Source organism: Copadichromis virginalis, linkage group LG15 (genome assembly GCF_057382275.1).
Source record: "Copadichromis virginalis isolate Kocher_CV1m ecotype Utaka linkage group LG15, C_Virginalis_male_GT1.1, whole genome shotgun sequence".
Taxonomy (NCBI): Eukaryota; Metazoa; Chordata; class Actinopteri; order Cichliformes; family Cichlidae; genus Copadichromis; species Copadichromis virginalis.
Genome location: NC_140632.1, coordinates 8,872,979 through 8,894,386, shown reverse-complemented (window position 1 = coordinate 8,894,386; position 21,408 = coordinate 8,872,979). Strand labels below are relative to the sequence as shown.

The window sequence follows — 21,408 nt, the reverse complement described above, 5'->3', positions numbered from 1 at the left end:
ATCTTCTTTTGCCTGGCACCAAAGGGTAAAGGAAGCCAATTACAACAAAAACATAACAGAAAGTGGGTAAATCAGCCCATTTTGTGTGTGTGTGTGTGTGTGTGTGTGTGTGTGTGTGTGTGTGTGTGTGTGGATATGATATGTTTGGCTGGCTTCTCTCTGGGTAGCATTCTATAATACAGCCTTGGCCTCTTGTTGTTGGGGATTACAGTCTAAATATCATATGGCTGGACTGTGATTACAGAACAAGCTTTGATAAAAGACGCATGTGTTTGAAGGTGAATCGATGTGTGTGCAGGTGTAGCTCTGGATCCCCTCTTGATCCACCTTATCAGCAGTAACAGACCACAGGCTAGTGAAACCTGCCTCGTCTTTGATCTCCTTCTTTTCTCTCCTCTTTTCCTTTATACTGTCTAAGGAAAAAAAAGCTCCTATTTATGCTCATTATCTTAAACTGAGCTTTGAACACAGGACAACAGAGTTCTTAGACTGAAACTCGAGCTTCGATTGTTTGCCGAGATATGATACAGGACTCAGTGAAGGACCACATGCCGTGCTCGGGTTGACTGAAGATTTTATGGAACCCCACCCCCACCTCCACTTCCTTGTAGCCACCCCACCCCCTCGTATCTTTTTTTTTTTTTTTTTTTGCTGCACATAATCCATTTGTTGGCCAAGAAAGCAAGCAGAGTGTGAAAGAATTCAAATCAAGCAAATCAAGACTGTGTTTAGAGTGCGTAGCATCCACAGGGGGAGTTAGATACACAAGTTATGTGCACATATGTCCACACATTGTGACTTTGTGGATGTAACTTGCACAGTGAGTGTGTATGTAAATTTGTGTGTTTGTAGAATTAATTTTGGATTCACACTGGGTTAAAGCCAGTCTGTTTCCCCTCAGGGGAAGCTTAGTGGGGGTTAGAAAACAGACAGGAGGGCATTGTGCATGGCATAGAAAATAGGATCCCAGCACCCATAACCCTCCCACTGCACCCATCCACACCCAAAACAATGCAATACTAACCTGTATGGGTGGAATTTCACTTTTTACAGTTTCAAAATATCCAATAGCTTTTAACACCCCCCCCCCCCCCCTCTGTTACCATTTGTGCCAGAGACAGAATTAAAAGGGTTTCTGAAATGAGAGAAGACAAGCTTTATGGGGATATTCGGCATGTCATGGTAGCACAAAGCTTTCACAAGGTCCTCTGTCTGAACACAGAAAATTAATCTCAGTGCGCTTCACATTATCATAACTGCTGAAATGTTTTCGCTATAGAGAAAATTTAAGTGGTTCCTGAAAGATGATAATTATTTTGCAATTTTAAAGCCAAAATTAAAAAATAAGTCCAGGTAGCCTGTATACTTTGATGTTAAAGGGTTAAAGCTTATTGTCACAAGCTTGATGTTCCCGGATTTGCAGAGCTGCTGTTGTCTAACTGCAAACAGCAGTGAAGGATTACACCACACAGGAGGTGAATAGATGATTTTCTACCTCAGGCATAACCCTGGATTGTAATGATAATACCTGTCAGTAGTTTACAGATCAGTGATGGAGCTTATATATAAGGAAGGAAGTGGAAAACATCCATTGATATGATAATGAAGCAGAGTTCCTATTAGGGAGAAGTCAAATTTTCTGCTTCTAACAAAACACAATTTTCAAAAGTGCACATTAGGTGGGGTCCAAAGATTCACCAGATCCAGTTAATCCAAATTAAATGTCAGAACCTATTTGGTTTGACAGCTTTCTATCAAGAAGAGCCAGGTTAGCTGTTTACCTCCAGTCTTTATGCTAGGCTAAAGTTACAGCTTCTTGTTCTTAGATCAGTCTCTAACAAAGGATTCCTATAGATGTTTGAACCATAATCAGTGATGAAGAAATCTTCCTGTGTTTAGTTCAAAATATAAGTAATCTGTGTGTTTTCTGTTACTGGGTCATGCACAGATTTGCAGATCTGCAGGTGTAGGAGAAGATGTGGGAGTTTGATTAATGCAGCCACTTACTGGATCAGTAGACAAGTGGCTGGTTTGTTTTTGAGTACTGACACTCTGGAGAGGCCTTTATGTGCGCCGGTGTAGAAAAATCCAGATATTCAACGCCAATACAGTAATCGATGTTTGTCATCCTTTTAAAAACATGCTTTGTTTAAAACATGCAGACAGAAGATGCTCCCAGCAGAGAACATTGTGAGGGTGTTCAGACTCCATCTGGGCTAGCGTTGCTGATTCATATTCTGACAAGAGCTCTCAGGGAACAGCCAGCATATCAATTAGCAGAGCATACGGGTCAGAAAAGCAGAGCTGAAATGCAGACTGACAACGCACCTTGTAATGATACACGTGGTTCTGACATGTGTCTGTACGATCTCTAAGCTGAGGATATTGGGTGTAACAGTGATCCTAAACATTCATGGAAACATGGCTTCTTTCATCATTTTATTTAAAGATGAAAAAACCCACTGCTTTTTCTTTCTTTTTTATAGTATTGCTAAGTTGAAAATTGAACAGAAGTTATCACTGTCGAATTAAGCAGCAGACCTGTTTCATTCAGCGTATGAAAGGTTTGAGGCTTTGATGTGTGAAGATCTATTCAGGCTTTGTACTGTAAATATTTAAATAATATCCAATGACGTTCTCTCGCTGCCTCACAAATACCGGTGCGGTACACAGTAAGAAGATCAAAGGCTTGCAGTCCAGACAGCCCCTTTGGAGATATGATGGCGACTGACAGCTCAGCTTCTGTTGTTCAAGCTTAGCGGGAACTATGCGATACTGTCAGGTTGTTTTTTTTTCCTGTTGTTCTTTAAACCTGAAGGCCTGTATTGAAAATAAGATCCACTGCGCCGCACGTCTGACACTTATTATCCTGTAATGACTAAAAAGTTTTCTTAAGAGTTTTTATAAATAGAAGAAACGTGTCTTTGGCACATGGATTAAATCTTACATGTACATTCACTGGACAGAGGCCTCTTTGTTGATGAATACATGTAACTATATGTATAAGTCTGACTTTTATGCTGTTGACAGTAGAAGTCAATGTGGCATGTGCTTCTTAATATGATTATTGTGATATTGGGATTTTGGACAGTCCAGTGCAAAATAATAATATTAGTAATGTGAATCATAACTGATGCACAAACAGCTTTGGGGTCACTGACTTGCAAGACATGCACTGCGTGTGCACTGACCTATTTTAATATTTCGCTTACAGCACATTGTTCTGGGAAAGCTAAAGACTGACTGTGAAAAAGTTTTATTTTTTTTCATAATAAGGCTAAAAAAGGTTTTAAAAATATGTCAAGAACAGCTAAAGCTTAGATACTGCCATTAAATAAAAAAAAAAGTCAAATGCTGCAGTTACTGATTTAAATTCTATTCATAGAACTTTTTCTGAGGTTAGCAGATCAGTCCTTAAAAAGCAAAAGAAAGAAACGAGAAAAATGCAAAAAACACAACACGCCTGATGTAATTTTTAGCTGCTATCGCCTTCAGGGTCTGCTTCCTTTAAGCCCCAGTTATTTTTAGATCACCCCTTCTGATCAGTTGCATGTGCGCTGGATGTCCGCCACTAGATCAAAATAATGATTCTTCAAAATAAATCTCATTTTGCGCGAGCCAAATCTGGCAAGTAGGGCAGTAGCTTAGTAGGGATTGTGTTGGTGTGGCCAAACAACTGTTTTTGAGTGTGGTGTGAATAGTTGCAACATGATGAAAGCATGGTACGAGACAATTTTTGGGTCACTGACAGGCTTAACTTGCATAATCCAAAATAAAGATTGCTATGCTCTTGGTTGTGCTCCGTTTGTTACCTTTAGACACAGGTCAGGATAATTTCTCATCAGTAGTGTTTTCTGTACTTGCAAGTCGATTGCGAAATAGCAGATGCAGTGTAGTGGTAAGAATGGAAATCTATGTTTGCTAGAAGCGATCCAGATGTGCACAAGGAGATGCCTTGAAGGGAGCATATTATTTAGTAAATAAAATTCTGAGAACACAAAGAATTATGAAGGCATGTGGATGCTTAAATATTTAAAATAAGTGAAATTCATCTTGTGGAAAATATATGAAGTTAATTAAAAGCACATACTATCTCAATAGGATGATAATTGAGTTGTATTGAGTAGTACTTGAGTTTCGTCATTCTTGTTTTCTAATTTTAAATAGGTCAACCCTTTCAACTTTTCCCTGCTCATTTTTATGCAATTACGGCCCCAAATATAAGTTCGCGCTTCGGGAGAGGGGGTAATACGCAAAGCTGGGTATCCTGGGCATTGCTATGTGGGTCATGCATCAGTGGTGCAAGCCAGCAAACAATCTGAGATGGAGTAGTGAGCACTGTTGATTTCATGGTTGTTGTTTGATCTAATACATAACTTCATTTTTAGCACCACTACCCACCCAACCCCCACCTCTGAATTGGGGTAGCAAATGAGTGTCAGCCATCCACAAATCCCCTTTGCACGTAGTTTACAATTTGCTCTAATGATGGCAGATTATACAGCCATCAACCCAGAGCTTTCTCTTTTCTCCAGTGATGATGATGATTGCATGAATATAAAAAATAGCAACATAGCTCGTGTCGAAGAGTTCTGCTATCGGCTCTATGGAAGGAGCCCCTAATTGTCCTTGTTGTGCTGTTTTTAATTATAGTGAAAAAGGTCAAGTGCAACGTTTACCGTGGCTAATTTGCATATCTATTTAAGGCAACAAACAAATGACGCATGCTGCCGATTCAGGTAACCATCGCATATACACAGAGTGACTGAAGATCAATACAGCTTCTAATAGCCTGTGTAAAATCTGACAAAGGAAATTCACTGCTTTTGTTGCCTCAGTGAGCCCCAAACAAGCTGCTGTGGGAGAACAAAATGGCTTGGTGGACTTTGTCTGGATTGGGTTTTAGATAACTATTGAAAATCACAGGGCCGAGGCTGTGGCTGGATTTGCAGACAATTGGATTTCTTGAAAACCAGATAGTGGATTCAGTGTGACTGCTGGGAATGAGGTTTCAAATGCAATACAATCACAGTGGAGATCAACTTGTAATCTTAGACTTTCTATTTTCCACTGATGGTAGAAATTTAAATGTTTCAGAGGAAAAAATATATATATACCCACATGATGGGGACATTTTTCTGCGGTTGATAAGAATTCGCAATATATTACTGCAGTTTCAAATGCCTTCCTGCAGTGGTTGATGCTCTCAGATAAAAAATGAGGAACAGCAAACAGTTGATCTGAATATAATATTTTTTTAAAAAGTCCTTTACCTTTGAATAATTCTATCATTTTCATCACAAAAGTGTAAATAATGCTCCTTTGCTGAAAATTCAGGGTTAATCGACAAGCTCAGTCTTTAAAGGTAACATTTTATCAACATTCGAGTTCGGCATGAAACACTTTCTCTCCATCCAAACTCTGAAGTTCCTACAGCTTCAAGCACAACTCACTTATGGATGTCACTGCTGCTCATTTGTCTTTGCCCAGCTGTGGGACTCAATCAGCATATTATTCATATCCATTGCTCTGGTGCTGTGACTGGTGTGCTCATGCATATGCAAAAAGTAAACCGCAAAGTTACAGTCTTAATTGACATGTAGGCAGTGCAGCTTACCTTGATCTACGAGGTTTCATTCACAGTGCGGACTAGTAGGTAATGTTGTGTACTTTGTGTCGCATGTGTGACACTAAAGCCTTCCTATTTGTACTTTTTCGTGTATCATTCATTATAAATGGATGTACACTCATGGCAAAATTCAAACTCTTAAGGTTTTACATATCGGAACATAATTAAAAAACATTATATGGTCCGCACTGGGTCTGAAAATTAACTAAATACAACCTTAGATGAACAGAAACACATGAGATATTACACCCTTACCGCTTCCATAGGAGTTAAGACTGTAAGTAGCAGCTGCGTGCTGCTAATCCACTGTTAACTGGTTATCAGTAAATGTTAGCATCTCCCATGAAATCAGAAATTTTGGTAGTTCTATGGTTTAGAACATTCAGCTATGTGTTAATACAATGCCAAGGAGGGAAGACTGCAGCAATGAATGAACGGTTGGTGATCATCAATCTGGGAAGTGTTTTAAGGCCAATTATAAAAACAGGCCATCATTCTGCAGCGAGAAGGAATATTCCCAAGTGGAAAACATTCAAGAAAGCTGCATTGGAAAAAAACAGAAGACTTCTGGATAGACGAGATGTTTGCACAGCACTATGTTTGGTGAAAACCAAACGGAGCATATCAGCACAAACATGTTACACCAACTGTCAAACACAGTGGTGGAGGGGTGATGATTTGGTCTTTGGGCACCTTTTAGTTATTACTGATCATGAAGTCCTCTGCATACCAATGTCAAATGTGTCAATAATAAGTCAAATGTGAGGCAATCTGTCTAATGGCTAAAACGTGGCTTACATATGGCCATACAACAGGATGATGATTCAAAGCAAAGGGACAAATTTATAACAGAAATGGCTAAAAAAAAAAAAAAAACCCCAAATCAAGTCATTGCAGTAGCCCAATTAAAGTCCAGACCGCAACCTCATTGGAATGCTTTGGCAAGTCCTTAGGTTTGCTGTGTATAAACAAAACCTAATGAACTGAGAAAACATTGTAAAGGATGGTCAAAATTCTTCCACAGCAATGTGAGAGACAGAAAATTATTGCTTTAAGTTATCATTATCAAATGTGGTTCTACTAAACTACTAAATCATCTTCGTTTTTCCTGCGTTCCTTCTGCATTTTGCTCCATTTTTGTCAAATAAAAATAACATGGTGTTTTATGTCATGTGTTGTTAATGATCTTAGTTTTATTCACCTATTTTTAAAACCTGGTAAGGACTAGATATTGCTTTATTTATGTGCTTGGCTGAAATATGTAGAGCCGTTGTAACTGACTGTATATCATGTGAATTGATGGAACTGCTACACTGCAATAAAATTCTGTTCTCTCTCATATTTCTCTCTTTCCTTTAAAACAGAATCTCATACTGCACAGCAGATAAAACTCAGGATAAGGTCTTTGCATATGTTTCACAGAGTCAGTTCAACGAGACTCTAGAGTGCCATGCCTTTCTCTGCCAAAAGAAGAAAATTGTAAGTCTGCAGTGCCGTGGGTTTCTTGTATATACCTGGATTTAGACTGATGTGTTGGATATATGTTGTCAGACTTTAGGAAGATGCTCAGTTTGTTTCAGGACCAATAATTGTGAACTCTAAGTGCAACATAACAATGGGTGGCGTGTGGCTCCATCTTGTGGCTGTTTCCTTAGTGATACTTGAGATTTACTTCTGTGGTTAGTATTAAAAAAATACTGCTTTCTGACAAATCTTTCACAATAGATACACTCTTATCCAAAGAAAAAGTTAAAATATCTTCTTTATCACAAAATCAAATACCCATTATTAAAAATAATTTAATTTCATCTAGTTTCTCTGTGTTATTCTCTTTCCAGGCTCAGGCTGTAACATTAACAGTAGCCCAGGCCTTTAAAGTGGCCTTAGATCTTTGGGAGATTGCTCAGGAAGGTAAGTTCCCTGAACAAAGAGGAAATGACTCTGGAACTTACGTTTATACTCAGCATTTTGTGGACATTAAATTGTCTGTGCATAAATGAAAGTTTCAAGTATAGTTGGAGTCTGTTATTTTCTAAGAGTTTGAAACAGCTTCTTGGTTCACAGACAAAAGCAAGAAGGCCAGGACCTGCTGTACGTGCGCAGCAAGCAATGGGCAGACGGAGGCAGCGGACGCTCAGTGTGTCCCAGCAGGTAACTTCATTTTATTGTGTCCTCATCCATATTGTGTCCCCGCATATCGAACAAGAAATAACTATATTAGTGAAAGGTAAAAGACAGCAGAATGTTAAATACTGTGTTAACTGTGAAGTTGTTTTAATGTGATTTAACAAATTATCTAGTTCTCAATATTAGAAATGGCAACAAATCCAAATTAAATTCATTTTCTTTGCTTTTTAACAAGTCTGACACATCACCATAAAACCGGGGGGGGGGATTATAAAAATTCTGTTGAATTCATAATCAATATTGTGCCAAGGTGTGTAAAGACCCTACAGTATTAAAAAGAAACCCCGACAACCAGACAACCCCCGACGAGCAGGCACTTGGTGACAGTGGGAAGGAAAAACCCCATTTTAACAGGAAGAAACCTCTGATAGAATCAGGCTAAGAGAGGGGCAGCCATCTGCCATGAGTAGTTGGGGGTGAGGGGAGAAGAGAGCAGATAGAACCCGGGTTTAATAGTTGCTAATGATTAAATAGTAGTGATGTATAAACACACAGAGAGTTAAAAGAGGTGAGTGAAGAAGAAACACTCAGTGGATCATGGGATAGCCTGCAAGCCTGTTGCAGTATAACAATGAGATGCTTCAGGGTAATCTGATCCAGCCCTAACTCCAAAATTTATCAGGATTCGACTTTTTCTTTCTACTGTTGAAAACTTTTGAAACACTTACTACAAATAAGCCTGCAGTCTGAGAGAGAAGTTCTGTGCTAAGATAATGAGGTACTATGAAGTCTTTAAGATATGACAGAGGCTGATTACACAATCTGCTTTCCAAAATAAGGTCATGACTTGAAAATCTTTATTATTGCTCTAATTTTATTGAAAATGGTACAAATACAACTTTTTAAATGTTGAAAAAATGTGATTTTTAATGAATTTGAGGCAGGCAACATGTTTCAGAAGATAAAAGCGTTTTTAGGGATGTGCAGCATTACGTTTTCTTTTTTAAACCACTCTGTGTTTGGGTGCAGACGACACATTAAAACAGCTGAAAGTTTTGATCTACGCTGCTCAAGCTGTTTGGGGCCTTCATGTCAGAAAATTAGAATTCATCATGCGTCACGGCTGACAGTTTCCTGCAGTTTCCACTTTTTACGCTCTGCTAACTTGCAGCTGTCTTTTTGAGTCGCACAATATTTACTGTCGAGACGAGAAAGTGGCGTCAATCTTCTCATCTATCTCTCAGCAAGAATGCCAAAGAGTGTCTTTTCTCTTAAACCCTTTTTTCAGGTTTGTTGCTTCTGTAATCAATTCTCAAGATCCGCGTTTGAAATCAGTCTGCACACGGGGATCTGATTAATGCTGGGAAAATAATATGCTGTGTTATTGAAGTGAAGCAATAATAAGATGCTGATTTGTTTCATCTGCACAAACCTATCCGTTTCAACTCATCGTGACTAAGTGGAAGTCACTGCAAGTCAGTCCTATGATGATCTTAAATGACCTTTTCAGTTATACTAAGTCTATCACAATTTTGGCTTTTAAGTTTTTGATTGACACTGCTCTCTCACAAATGTATCAGTCATCTGTCACTTGTCATACACACTCAGGGCAAATCACCCTTCAGGGAAACAGTGAATTTTAAGCGCCTTCTAATGACTGTGACATTTATAGGTTATTCTTTATAGGTCAAAATGTTTTCCTGACCTCAGAGGGTCAGCAGACTTACAAAATGAGACTTAATCATCCATTGTTAGTCGCGGCCTGGTTTTCCCAGATTCTTTCAATTAAAATTTGCTCTGCTCCCAGTGGTAGTGGCCTGAGGACATAGAGAAAGTCTGGTGTGAAAGCCTCAAGGACCTTTGGAATAACTACACGGACAGATGCATTAAAGTTTTACAGAGATGATTTAAATTGTGCCTGTCATGAAGAAGTTTTTGAGTGCCACGGGCTGGAAATGTTGTTTTACCTCTTTGAAATCTGACAGCTCTTCCTTTCCTTTGCGTCTGGATGTGTCTGTCCTTTACCTCTCATCTGCCTGTCTCTACTCTGCCCTCTATGTTTCCTTCTTCCTGCTCTTTTGCTTTATTGTTTGGCAGCCTCTCATAAGCACCTGCCATCTCTCATAGATCCAGAGACACATAAGCCCAGTGGGATGGAGGAAAAGCTCCGGAGGCCCTTATTCTCTGCTTCGCTCAGCTCGCCCTCACCTCGTAGTAACCCTACTCGAAGGCGACCAATCAAACATGACTCTTGGGTAGGTCAGCTTTAAAGCGTTACATCATTGCTAGCTTGCGTGCTCTTGCTACCTGTCAAATACAGAATTAATGTCTGCTCCTTTTGCCTATAAATCCATGCCTGCTTCAGCATTTGGGTACTGCACATTTCAGAAGTTCTCCACTCCTAATATATCACTATGTCTGTTAAATCCTCAAACCAGCTGCTTTTAAATACTGGGGTTAGTGGTTAGTGACATTGCGCTTTTGTGGTTGCTGCTCCAAGGCTTTGCAATAGCCTTCCTTTCACAATCAAATAATCCCACTGTTAAATGTTCATACATAATATTTGTTTTTAGTTTTTTAAACCATGTTTATTTCATGTAAAATGTATCATTTCAACTTAGTTTGATGTTGTCTTTCTATTAAATGTGCTTTAAACTTTTAAACCGAATAAGTGGACTAGAATGATGAATATATCCATGGACCTCTTCTTTACATGAGCCAAATTTAAATGGAAAAAATTGAAACTTTAAATTTCAGTGGAAAAAAAGATTAAAATGTAAAAGTGGGAAGGAATAGTATAGCATGATTATTGGTCATATCCTGCCATTTATCCTCTATAAAACGTAATAAATATGTGCAAAGTATAAAATAATGGGAGCTAATTTTATACATTTATTGCACATCTGTATATAATCTGGTGTTCAGTTGCAGATTTTCAACACTAGGTGACACCATACCCATACGAATGTCTCCCATATACACTGATCTCATACACGGAAATCCCGATGATGCACATTTTTCCCTGATGTGCCTTTCCTCTCAGTGAGAAATGATCCTGTGGCTGAACGAGACCTGGTTCAAGCTGGTTCAAGTTCATTTTATTGCTGCAGTTGTGCAGTTTATCATCTGTCCGTGCTTATTAAGTGGGGTATTTTTCCAGGGTACTTTCTCATATTGTACTAAATATCTATTACTGTGACTGTTAATTGAGTTGCATCTGTGACTGGATTAAGAGAATCTATTTTCACAGATTGATTCCTCAGTAGCAGTTCATTTATGTGAATAAGCAAACAGGCAAGCACCTGGCTCAGTGCAGATGCACAAATGCTTGAAAGTACAGAAGGAGCAGGATTATAACTTGAAGCACTTTGAACGTGGACTGAGTCCTATTGTTGTGTCTCAACAGGATGTGGAAGATGGACTTGAGGATGCATTCTCAAGGTGAGCTTTGTTCGTGACTGTAATTCTGCAGAGCGCTAATGAGAATAAAATCTGATTTTCTTGTTTTATGCACACTAATATTTAAATACTACCATAAGAAACAAATGTATTCAACACATTGTGACAATGAATATTGCCTTTTGATTACAGTTGAATAGCTCCTGAGTTACACTGAGGGCCTTTGAGTCTTTGGATGAAATATCTTTTCTTTTGAAAACAGATATTGAAAGTCACATAGAAACTGAAATAAGCAGGCGAATGTGATAAACGTGATTTTCCAAGGTACCTTGGTCTAAAAGATGGCATTGAAACTGGTGAAATAACTTGATATTCAAAGCAGCTGTCTTAAGATATTTTCACAGTGGCATGCAAAGGTTTGGGTGGGCATAATCAAAATTTCTTACTGTGAATAGTTGAGTGGGATTATCTGATCTCCAAAGAGTTGTGTGAAAAATTCAAAGCTTTAGAAATGATCTGACTCATGCAAAAGACCTTCTGCAAGTTACAAGTTACACACTCTGGAGTTATGCTGCGCTGTTTCACTTTGTAGTGAATCCTCCACTAATATGACCGTTGTGTGAGAGGCACCTTTCCACCAAATTTAGTGTCAGAATTCTGCAAATTTGTCTTTTATTTTATTCAACCTTATTTTTACAGGTAATCCCACTGAGACTTAGTGTCTTATTTACAAGATAAACGTGTTTCAATTTTTAAAAAAAAGAAAAAGAAAATAGTGCTACTACTGTATAGTAATAATATAGTAATTATCATTTAACTGTTCTTTTAACTCTGTGAACTTGAGGAGACCAGATTCTGTTGTCTTGAAAAGAAAATATGTTCCCTTTCTTGCTTCTTGTAGAATCTCAGCTTCTCCGAGGCTGTTCAGATACTCTTTTGCCTTATTTTTCATTTCATAATTTATGAAATGTTTTAAAGGGGTGATAGCTCTGGACTCCAGGCTGCACACCCTGGTTCTCTTCCTGTTGAGCCGCTCTTTTGAAGTACATGCAGAATGGTGTTATCAGCATTTTTGATGAAATATTTCAGGCTTTTCCTGAAAAATGTATACACCACAGCATGTGTTGCTCCAAAAACATTTATATGCTGTTACTGCTGTACACACCAATGCATTAAAAAAAACTTTCCAGTCTTTCATCACCCCTCACCCAGCTTCTGTGAAATGTGTTGTTTTCACATTAAAAGGAGGAATTTATTTCCTTATTTATTTGTGTGTTTATTTTTAATGACGTGGCGTTTTGTTTTGAAAATCTGTATTATTATTTAGCTCTATACGCAATGGCCAACCTTTTTTGAAAAGGTGAATTTGACTGAATTTTTATTCATAGGTTTCCATAAATATACATTATTTGTTTTATAGGGCATCACTGTACAACATGCACCCTTAAAGCTGTAAGCTTGTTCTAAACATCAAGCATAATTGACTCATAGAGATCATGTGGAACAAGCAACCTCCTTTGATTGCTACAAGATCACCACTTTCCCAGACAGAGGTTTCAGGAGCACACCAGCTCAAACCAGTGCGGGAGCTCCACAATGCATTAACACCTTGTCACTGAACTAGGATTACGATACAGCGCTTATACCACGATGTGTGACAGCTTGTAAAATTGACTTTTTATAGGTGTAGGATACCTGCAGAGACAGGAATGTGAGTCTCGGGTGAAATGTGAGACATGAGGGATATGAAAAAGTCACACGTCAAAGGAATACCCCCAATTCTGCCTGATTGTTACAAATCCTTGCATGCAGATACACAATTTTTAAATTGGGTATCTTTTAAATTAAATATATAAACATAGTATATTTCACCTGTTACTACTTAATGCACTTGATCACTCTGAAAACTCGCAGCTCACAAAATGTATGATTGTCTGCATGACTCTTAATTTCGTTGTGTAGCCAGCTTTCAGTCTCTGAGACTGTGTATACATCCTACAGCTCTGTAAAATCTGTCTACAAAGACAGAGAAGAGCTACAGAAAGATGGTGCTGCACACATTAAAGACATTGCACTCGTTAAGCTGTGCTGCCTGTGGCTAACGGAAGTTTTGGGGAAAGCAAATGAGTAAATTCGACGAAGGGATTTTCTGCATGTGTGTTTCTGTGGAAGTTGCTTTTACATGCGTGGAGAGCAGAAAAGGAAAGCAGGTCATCACTCAGGCACTTCTCAGCAGGGATGGGGACAGTTGTCAAATAGTGGGTAGGTGAAACTCTAGATAAACGTCTACTAAATCTGACGTCCTGGGAGTCGCACTAAAGGAGTTTGAAGTGTTTAGAGTGAACGTGCTCTGCAGGGGTCAGCAAGGATGTCAAGCGCTGCAGTTGTGGTACAGCACTGGTGAATGAGACGCGGCCTGAAACTCTGAAGAATCTGGGTGACATTGAGTTTTCATGGCTGTCACACCTATTTAATGTTGTATGTGACTTCGGGAATGCCTTTAGATACAACAGAGGAGGGTTTTATTTGTGGCTCTTCATATGTTCAAGGAGAACTCTGTTTTAAAATGTCTCTGCTGTTTATCTACTCTCTAGCCCTTTGGTTCCCAAAATGTAAGTATGTTTAACTGCCAAAGATTTACTGTTAAATAGAAAAAGCTCTTTTGTGAACTGAGTGGTTTCTGTTATATTTCAGGCCTGCTTATACAACAGAATGACTGGGTTTGCCTCAAATGTTAGTGAAGGTAGTCTCTGCCTTTACAGCTACCCTTTAAAAAACCCAGAAACTATTCTAGTGGTCTTAAACCATGTCTTTATATATTATGAGGTGTCAAAACTCGTCATTAAGGGTACTGGGGAAGCAGTCAGGGTCGTCTTTAAGGGGCAAAGAATTTTGCTAGTACCCATTAAAAATGTTTTTGGTGAAGTATTTTACTCTTGCTTTACTCTTGCTCTAACTTTGTATAGCTCATAACATTAGGTGTTTGTATAGGAATTGTCTGTTTGGTTTGGGGTTGGGTGGTTGTCTGAATCTCTTGCACACACTGCAGTAAGTTTCCATCACCAGTGCCTCTTCAGCTTCCTGGTATATCTACGAGTGCGCTTGTTTAAATATAGCATCGGGGTCACGTTATTGGTCTGCGGTTTGGCGATTCAGTTTAAATCTCTTTAATCCACTTTGGTGTAAGCAGCAGCATGACCTCTAGGGGTCACTGGTAGCACTTTGTAGTTTTGCGAGTTGAGCTGCAGCTGATACCGTTAAACCAACTTCAGTAGAATAATTTTAATTAACACTTAGCTGCACAGGTCAGGATTTAGACCTCATTAAAAAATCTATTTTTAGCAGAGCCAAAAGTGCTCACAACTATTGACTTCAGCTTCAGTTCAAACTGGTTTAATTAAAATGATTCATTTATGGTATTTAAAATTTCATAAATGAACGGCGACCCTGTGTAACAGCCGATTTAGCACTGAAGTACTTCTCCCCATTGAAATCTGAAGTGTTCTTTTTAGTTTAGTTTAGGCTTCTTTGTGTGTCACTTTGCTAACCGCATGGTGAAAGTGGGGCAGCTCACTTCACAATGTGTGCATGTACACTCCTGATGCCCTTTACCGGAACAGTTCCTATCACCTTTTCTTCACTTATCCTAACCTTTAGCACTGATTCACTTTGTCTTGATTTCTTCTGTCTTGTATCTGGCACGCAGCAACATGGAAACAGAGGAGACAGACACTGGTAAGTGATGTGATAAATGTATTGTTTTAGGACAGTACATGCTTGCTCTGCCTCCTTATTTCAGGCCTAATGTGAAAAATCCTAACTATTATTATCCCAGTCCAATCTGCTCTCTGCAAGGGGAAAGCACTGGCCTCTGGACGTATGTGACTCCACTAATAAGAAGATGATATTACGCTCAGAGCCACATTAAAGTTTTTGTTTGTTTGTTTGTTTTTACCTGAAAAGATTATTTTGATTTCAATTAGGATTAAACTATTACTTAAAATCTGTTTTTCAATATTAATTTTAATATTACATTTCCTTGGTTAGTGGTCCAGCCCAATGTAAATCTTAACATCTTCATCTCAACCTCCTGTCTTTTTGTTGGTGCCACCATTACCAAACCATACCTCAACAGGTTTCACTTTGTAAACCGTCCCTTTCACTCTTGCTGCTATCCTTCGGTCACCTGTCTCCTCTCATTCACACACGTATTCCATCTTGCTTTTACTGGCTTTCATTCCTCTTCTCTCCAGTGCACACCCCCACCTCTCCAGACTCTTCTTACTCTGCTTCTTACTCTCACTGCAGATCACAGTGTCATCTGCAAACGTCATAGCCCACGGAGACTCCTGCCTGACCTCGTCTGTCATCCTGTCCATCACCAGTGCAAAAAAAGTGACTGAGTGAATGATATAATTTTAATCATTAAGTTGCACATCAAAGCCATTGGCGTGCTGAAAAATGTTTATTGTTAAAATATAATATACCAAATAAATGAGGGTAGCGCTTCTGTTCAATTTTGGAGTTGGCTTTTGTTTTCAGTGTTGCCAGTGTTTTTCCGAACAACATCAAAAACACTGAATTTTCTTGTTGTCTGCCACTCACGACCTCACACGCTGCACTTTATCCACTAGCACTCCCTTTTCCCATTTGTTCTTTGTCATTTTGAGTCAAATCAACATCCTTTGGCGTTGTGTGTTTGTGTCTGTGACCTTGCTACATTATATGCTTCCTTCTTCTGTCAGTTTTTTAAACCTTTGTATAGACTGTAAACCCCTTTTGTCTTCTGAAAAAAATGTTCTAGCAATGCTCTGCTTTTCTCTGTCTCTGTCAGACTGGCCGAGTCCCGCTCCGAACCCATCTCTGACAATGCAGCTTTGAGTCTCCCAGAGGTCTCCACTGAGAATCTGTTGCCTGTCTGCAACAATGAGTTTAAATAACATACCGGCAATAGCTGCCCGACGTACAGCACCACAGAAATTAGACAAAAAGCATACGCTCCAGTACCCAGGCTGACAAAAACAGCATGCTTTACTCAATCAGAAAGAAAAAAACATATCACCCTCCCCGGTGCACAAACTGAATGAGAAAGCCTGTATTTGATATTCAGTCACTGCTGCAGAGAAGCCAGAGTGAATACCCTGATATCATGAAATGTTATTTCTATGAATGCCTGCCTGTCAAAACCCACTTCTCTCAGTGTAAACAGCCATCTCCTGCCATCTTAAAATTTGGTGCACACAGTGTGCAATACACCACAGCGAAGAGAGCAAGGACCACAAATTTATACACAATGCAAATCACACAGGATGAAGTTTGGAGTCTCCTCCTTTTAGTAATAATTTGTGAAACATTTCCACATGTGGATTCCACTTGTAAATTACAGTAAAGACTGCACAAACGTCACAGTCCAAAGATGCGTGCACTGTATATATGCCTGCTATCGCTTTCTGAAAATGTGAGCACTCTCTAATCTTGCTGTTTGTTTTGGTGCAGTAACAGCTGCCAGTCACAGCACTTGCTGGTGGAAGTCCAGTGTTAGGAGTCATCATCAGACACTGGAGTGAACACTCTGTCATGATGCTGAATGGGTTTTACACGAATCATCCAGTTTGTTGTATCGAACAAACCATTTCTTTTGGGGGATGAAGGCCCCATTAGACACAGAGATATATAAAAGTGTGTGTCAGGTTTTTTTTCCCCTGGCAACACAGTCAATAAGGAAATGTTTCTTTAAGAAGAATACTTGTAACATTTACAAAGTAAAGTGGAGTACTTAAATTTAATCTCCAGCTAACTGTATATGATCGTAGTTTTTTGGTCCCAAATTCTCACTGCTTGAGGGGTATTCACTTCATTCACTTATTGTGACCTTTCCCAGCAGATAGATGTGCCAGGTTGTCATGGGAATGGTTCAGTTTGTTATATATCGGGTCATTGTTTGCAGTGGGTGGGGGGGTTTGGAATCCATCATATTTATAATAGAGATAATGTATGAGAAGAGGGAATTTAACTACCAATTTATTCATCCGTCTTTTGTTACAGGACCCAGAAATTGTTAAATCCGAGTGCATCTTTCTGCTGGGAAACATAAGGCAGAAAGCTTCAGGAGTCCTTGAACTTTGGATGTTGGGAAAGTTACCAGATTGTTATTTTCAAGGTCAAGAAAGAACCTTTTATCTATGTTTTATTTTTCCTTATAGGTAAAGTATTTTGGTATCCCTTTTGCATTTAGTGTCATTATCAGGTTTAAAATTATGTATTCACTAAGTAACTAAAGCTTCAAGACCATTAGGGATGCACACAACAACCAGCTGTTTTTATGTTAAAACGGTTACTCTGGCAATTTACAACTGTAATAAATAGAAAAATGTATGCTAACAGTGATCAAAATTGAACTAACAGAGGGTAAGATGTTGTTGTGACTACTAATTCCAAAATCCTGCCTTCCGTTTTCTACAATGCAGCAGCTAAAGTCTGAAAGTTCACCACACTACCAATTTGCACCCCAGGCTTTATGCCGAAGATCTGTAGTTGTGCAAAATAAGAAAAAAAAGATAAGCAAATTTTAATCATATGCAGCCTTTTATGGGTGAATGAGTGATCTGCCTATGGTTTGCACTGCATACATAAAAGTTTACATAGTTGTTTTTCTTTCTGTCTTAAATGCTAAATATGAATGCGAATTTACTCTCGAAAGTAACAGGCTGAGATTTCTGTAACGATCATCACGGTCCGACTGGAATACGGCGAGTTTAGCATCTCCTCATTCATTCAGCTGTCACTGTACATAAAGACAATGTTACTGTTAATGCTGTTAGGTTATGGAAACTGTGTTTCAAGCCCAAAATCAGACTAAAGAAACCTATTTCCATATGCTGTATTTTTTCAGTGTCAAAGTTGTACCTATTTACTGTATGTATACATATTGTATCATTATAAATGAAGTAGGATGATTAGAATCAGGGCTTTTCACAGGTGGGCTTTTTTTTATATCACTAATTGGGACGTGGATGTGTAGATGCTTGTGTGCTTTTGCGTTAGGTTAGACGATTGTACAGATTTAAATGACTGGGTTTTACTACTGCAGGAGTCGCTCATTTTTTTTACTTGTTATATTCAGTTACATAGTTCACACTGTCCTCTTTAAAGGATGCTTTTCCTTTTCTCTTAAACATCTCTTTTCATTAATGGAAATGATACATTCCAATTGTTTTCTTGTTTTTTTATTAGACTGTGCGGTTTATTTATATCCACCACTCAAATGCTGTTTGTTGTCAAGAGCATGTTATATTGTGCCACAGTCTGGTTGAAGTGGTCTTCTCTGTATTCACGGCATCACGACTGAAAATAATTGTGGCGGTGGTAGGTGGGAGGTAGCAGGGAGCTCCGTATTGTTGTCATGACACCCACTGCAGAATAATTGGATGGCTTATCAGGTTACGACATGAGGCTTAATTACACTGTTTCATTCCTGACTGTCTGAAATACCAACTCTATTACAAATTTTAAAGCGAAACTATTTAGTATGGATAACAGAAATGCCCTGTGTCATGTCAAGGATGGTCTAGGAAGCGATGTGTTCACTTTAGTATTGACTGTGAATTTGGAGGTCAGCAGAGTGCGCTGCCAGTGCGATGCTGTAATGCACAAATGATCTGTACTCACCTTTTTCAGACCCGTCATTGATTGACTGATGGATTCCTGTGTGGATGTGTCTGCTGATTCAGTGCCGTTAGATATTTTAAGATTGGCTGCTGTCCAAGAGCTGCGAAATCTGTGAAATCTGCCGTTTAAAAAAAAAACCCCAATAGTTATTACTTTATTAATAATAATATTAAATTATGATAATGTATTACATTTACACCTCAGGTAATTTAGAAACAGACGTACTACTAAAACATACTATTAAAGATATTGGGAACATTTTTTTATGGTTTTAAACCTTTATTTTACTTTATGCTGCAGCAGTTATAGCAAAAACAGGTTGCATAGTTTTAAAAAAAAATGGCACATTAACCATGATAATGTGCCATGATCTTTAATGTACCACTCTTAATATTTCTAAATGACATTGTAGTAATCATTAATGTAGTAGTGAGCTCAGTTTAAATACGAAATGTTGTCCTGGGCGTTGTAATAAGGACAGAGCACATCATGTACACTCATTCTCGAAACACTTTAAGTTTTATTTGCACTGTAATGTTGTTAAAGTGATAAGCTAGTGACTTTTGGCACGTAGGAAATAACAGCCGTTCAAAACTCTGTTACTGCCTGCACAGCACAATTAATCCACGAGTGGCCAAAGACATGAGAGAAAGTGCATGGGCAGGTTTTGTTGTACAGTTTCTCTATGGTCATGGTGTTAAAGTCCCAAAAAACGTCCAGGTGAAATTGTGGTACTGTATAGGCTTAAAGCTAAATTATTATTTGTAAATTAATAAAACATAAAAAGTAATCTAATGTAAGAAGAAGAAAGTCCTGGATTAATAACATTATGACGCAGATAATTCCATCAGACTCCTCTGAGTATTGTTTCATGTAGCTAGTATACTGGAAACAGCAAGCCATCAATGTGGCAGATTCCCAGCAAATCTTAACTGGATGCGGTTCTTTGGCACAGCTGAGACTTTTGTCTTTGGGAGTGAAGAGAGAGAAACTAGCACTTGGAGGTACAGCATGCCAAACTGAGTCTTATGTGCACTGAATACAAATCACCCTGTGAGGTTCTGAGCCCAGAAAGCATTTTAGGCTGTTAGGTTTTTAAAAAATGAGAAAGAGTTTCGACTGGGGAAGCCAAGTACTCTCAGAAAACCTACTGTACTTCTTAACCCCAAATAAACACTGACGTTTACAGTATGAATTTACTTTACCAAGGTGCTTATTTTCTATCTATGCAAATAGTGGGTTTCCAGCAGTGTTGTGATATTATGTTAATAGCAGTTTGTGTATGATTCACAAGCAGGTGTCCTAATCTGTGTAAAATTGTGTACAGAATTTTGAGGCTGTTATGGTTTGTTACATATTTATGCATAATAAAGGACTTTGTACAAACTCTGCATTTTGCTGAAATGTCATTTTAATTACAGGATTAAGAAACCAGTCCACAGAAGCCTGTGTTTTATTAAACTAGAAGCCTTCTGTCGTGCTGTTTAATTTCTACGATCCTGTTTGGACACTACCAGAATATCAAAATGATTCTGAACTTGAAGTTTTAAAAAATCTTCAGAAAAGAAGCTTTAAAATAGCTGTTCGGTTTGCAGACAAACAGCTCAAAATCAAACATTTCAGTTTGCTTTGTCTTTATTGATTTAGCTCTTTCTGCTAAACTGTCCACAGTATTTTATTCAATCTGTACTTTTCTCAAACATTTCCCAGTTTACTGGTCAATCACAACCAAGGACGTGCACTTTGGCTGTCTGATCAATATATCTCTAAATTCTGTCGACCGCTGTTGCCTGATTAAAGGTTTAAAAAAATGCACACCATTTGTAGTGTCTGGTGATTCTTCTTGGCTATCAATAAAAATGCCTGTGTAGTGTCATTTACACGGCCATTTAAAGTACAAACTCAGGTGAAAATTGTTTTAAATACTGCATGCATGGATAGAATGATTTGTGACCCCTGATAATATTCAAAGAAGGACTTTAAGGAAAGTACATGTATATTTATCTAACTTCTAATCTTCCTCTGGCTGGAAACTCTTCAGTCTAGCGTATACAGTGGGGCAAAAAAGTATTTAGTCAGCCACCGATTGTGCAAGTTCCCCCACTTAAAATGATGACAGAGGTCAGTAATTTGCACCAGAGGTACACTTCAACTGTGAGAGACAGAATGTGAAAAAAAAATCCATGAATTCACATGGTAGGATTTGTAAAGAATTTATTCGTAAATTAGGGTGGAAAATAAGTATTTGGTCACCTCAAACAAGGAAAATCTCTGGCTCTCACAGACCTGTAACGTCTTCTGTAAGAAGCTTTTCTGTCCCCCATTCGTTACCTGTATGAATGGCACCTGTTTGAACTCATCATCTGTATAAAAGACACCTGTCCACAGCCTCAAACAGTCAGACTCCAAACTCCGCCATGGCCAAGACCAAAGAGCTTTCGAAGGACACCAGGAAAAGTATTGTAGACCTGCACCAGACTGGGAAGAGTGAATCTACAATAGGCAAGCAGCTTGGTGTGAAAAAATCAACTGTGGAAGCAATCATCAGAAAATGGAAGACATACAAGACCACTGATAATCTCCCT

At 38.6% G+C, this 21,408-nt stretch overlaps 1 protein-coding gene across 3 annotated transcripts in view; it reads left to right on the top strand.

Annotated features, from left to right (window-relative positions):
- The window catches only part of LOC146691757 (low density lipoprotein receptor adapter protein 1), a 47,609-nt gene extending 27,395 nt beyond the window's left edge, over positions 1-20,214 (top strand). Inside the window, exons 4-10 of one of the 3 annotated variants that reach the window (XM_085431716.1) lie at positions 6,994-7,108; positions 7,468-7,540; positions 7,694-7,780; positions 9,884-10,011; positions 11,163-11,197; positions 14,862-14,890; positions 15,990-16,098. In XM_085431716.1, coding sequence (XP_085287842.1) covers positions 6,994-7,108; positions 7,468-7,540; positions 7,694-7,780; positions 9,884-10,011; positions 11,163-11,197; positions 14,862-14,890; positions 15,990-16,036 — 514 coding nt within the window. In that variant the 3' untranslated portion in view covers positions 16,037-16,098. Of the gene's footprint in view, positions 1-6,993; positions 7,109-7,467; positions 7,541-7,693; positions 7,781-9,883; positions 10,012-11,162; positions 11,198-14,861; positions 14,891-15,463 lie in introns of all 3 variants that reach the window. The other 2 variants (XM_085431715.1, XM_085431717.1) reach the window with 2 other exon arrangements.
- The last annotated feature ends 1,194 nt before the right edge of the window (positions 20,215-21,408 follow it).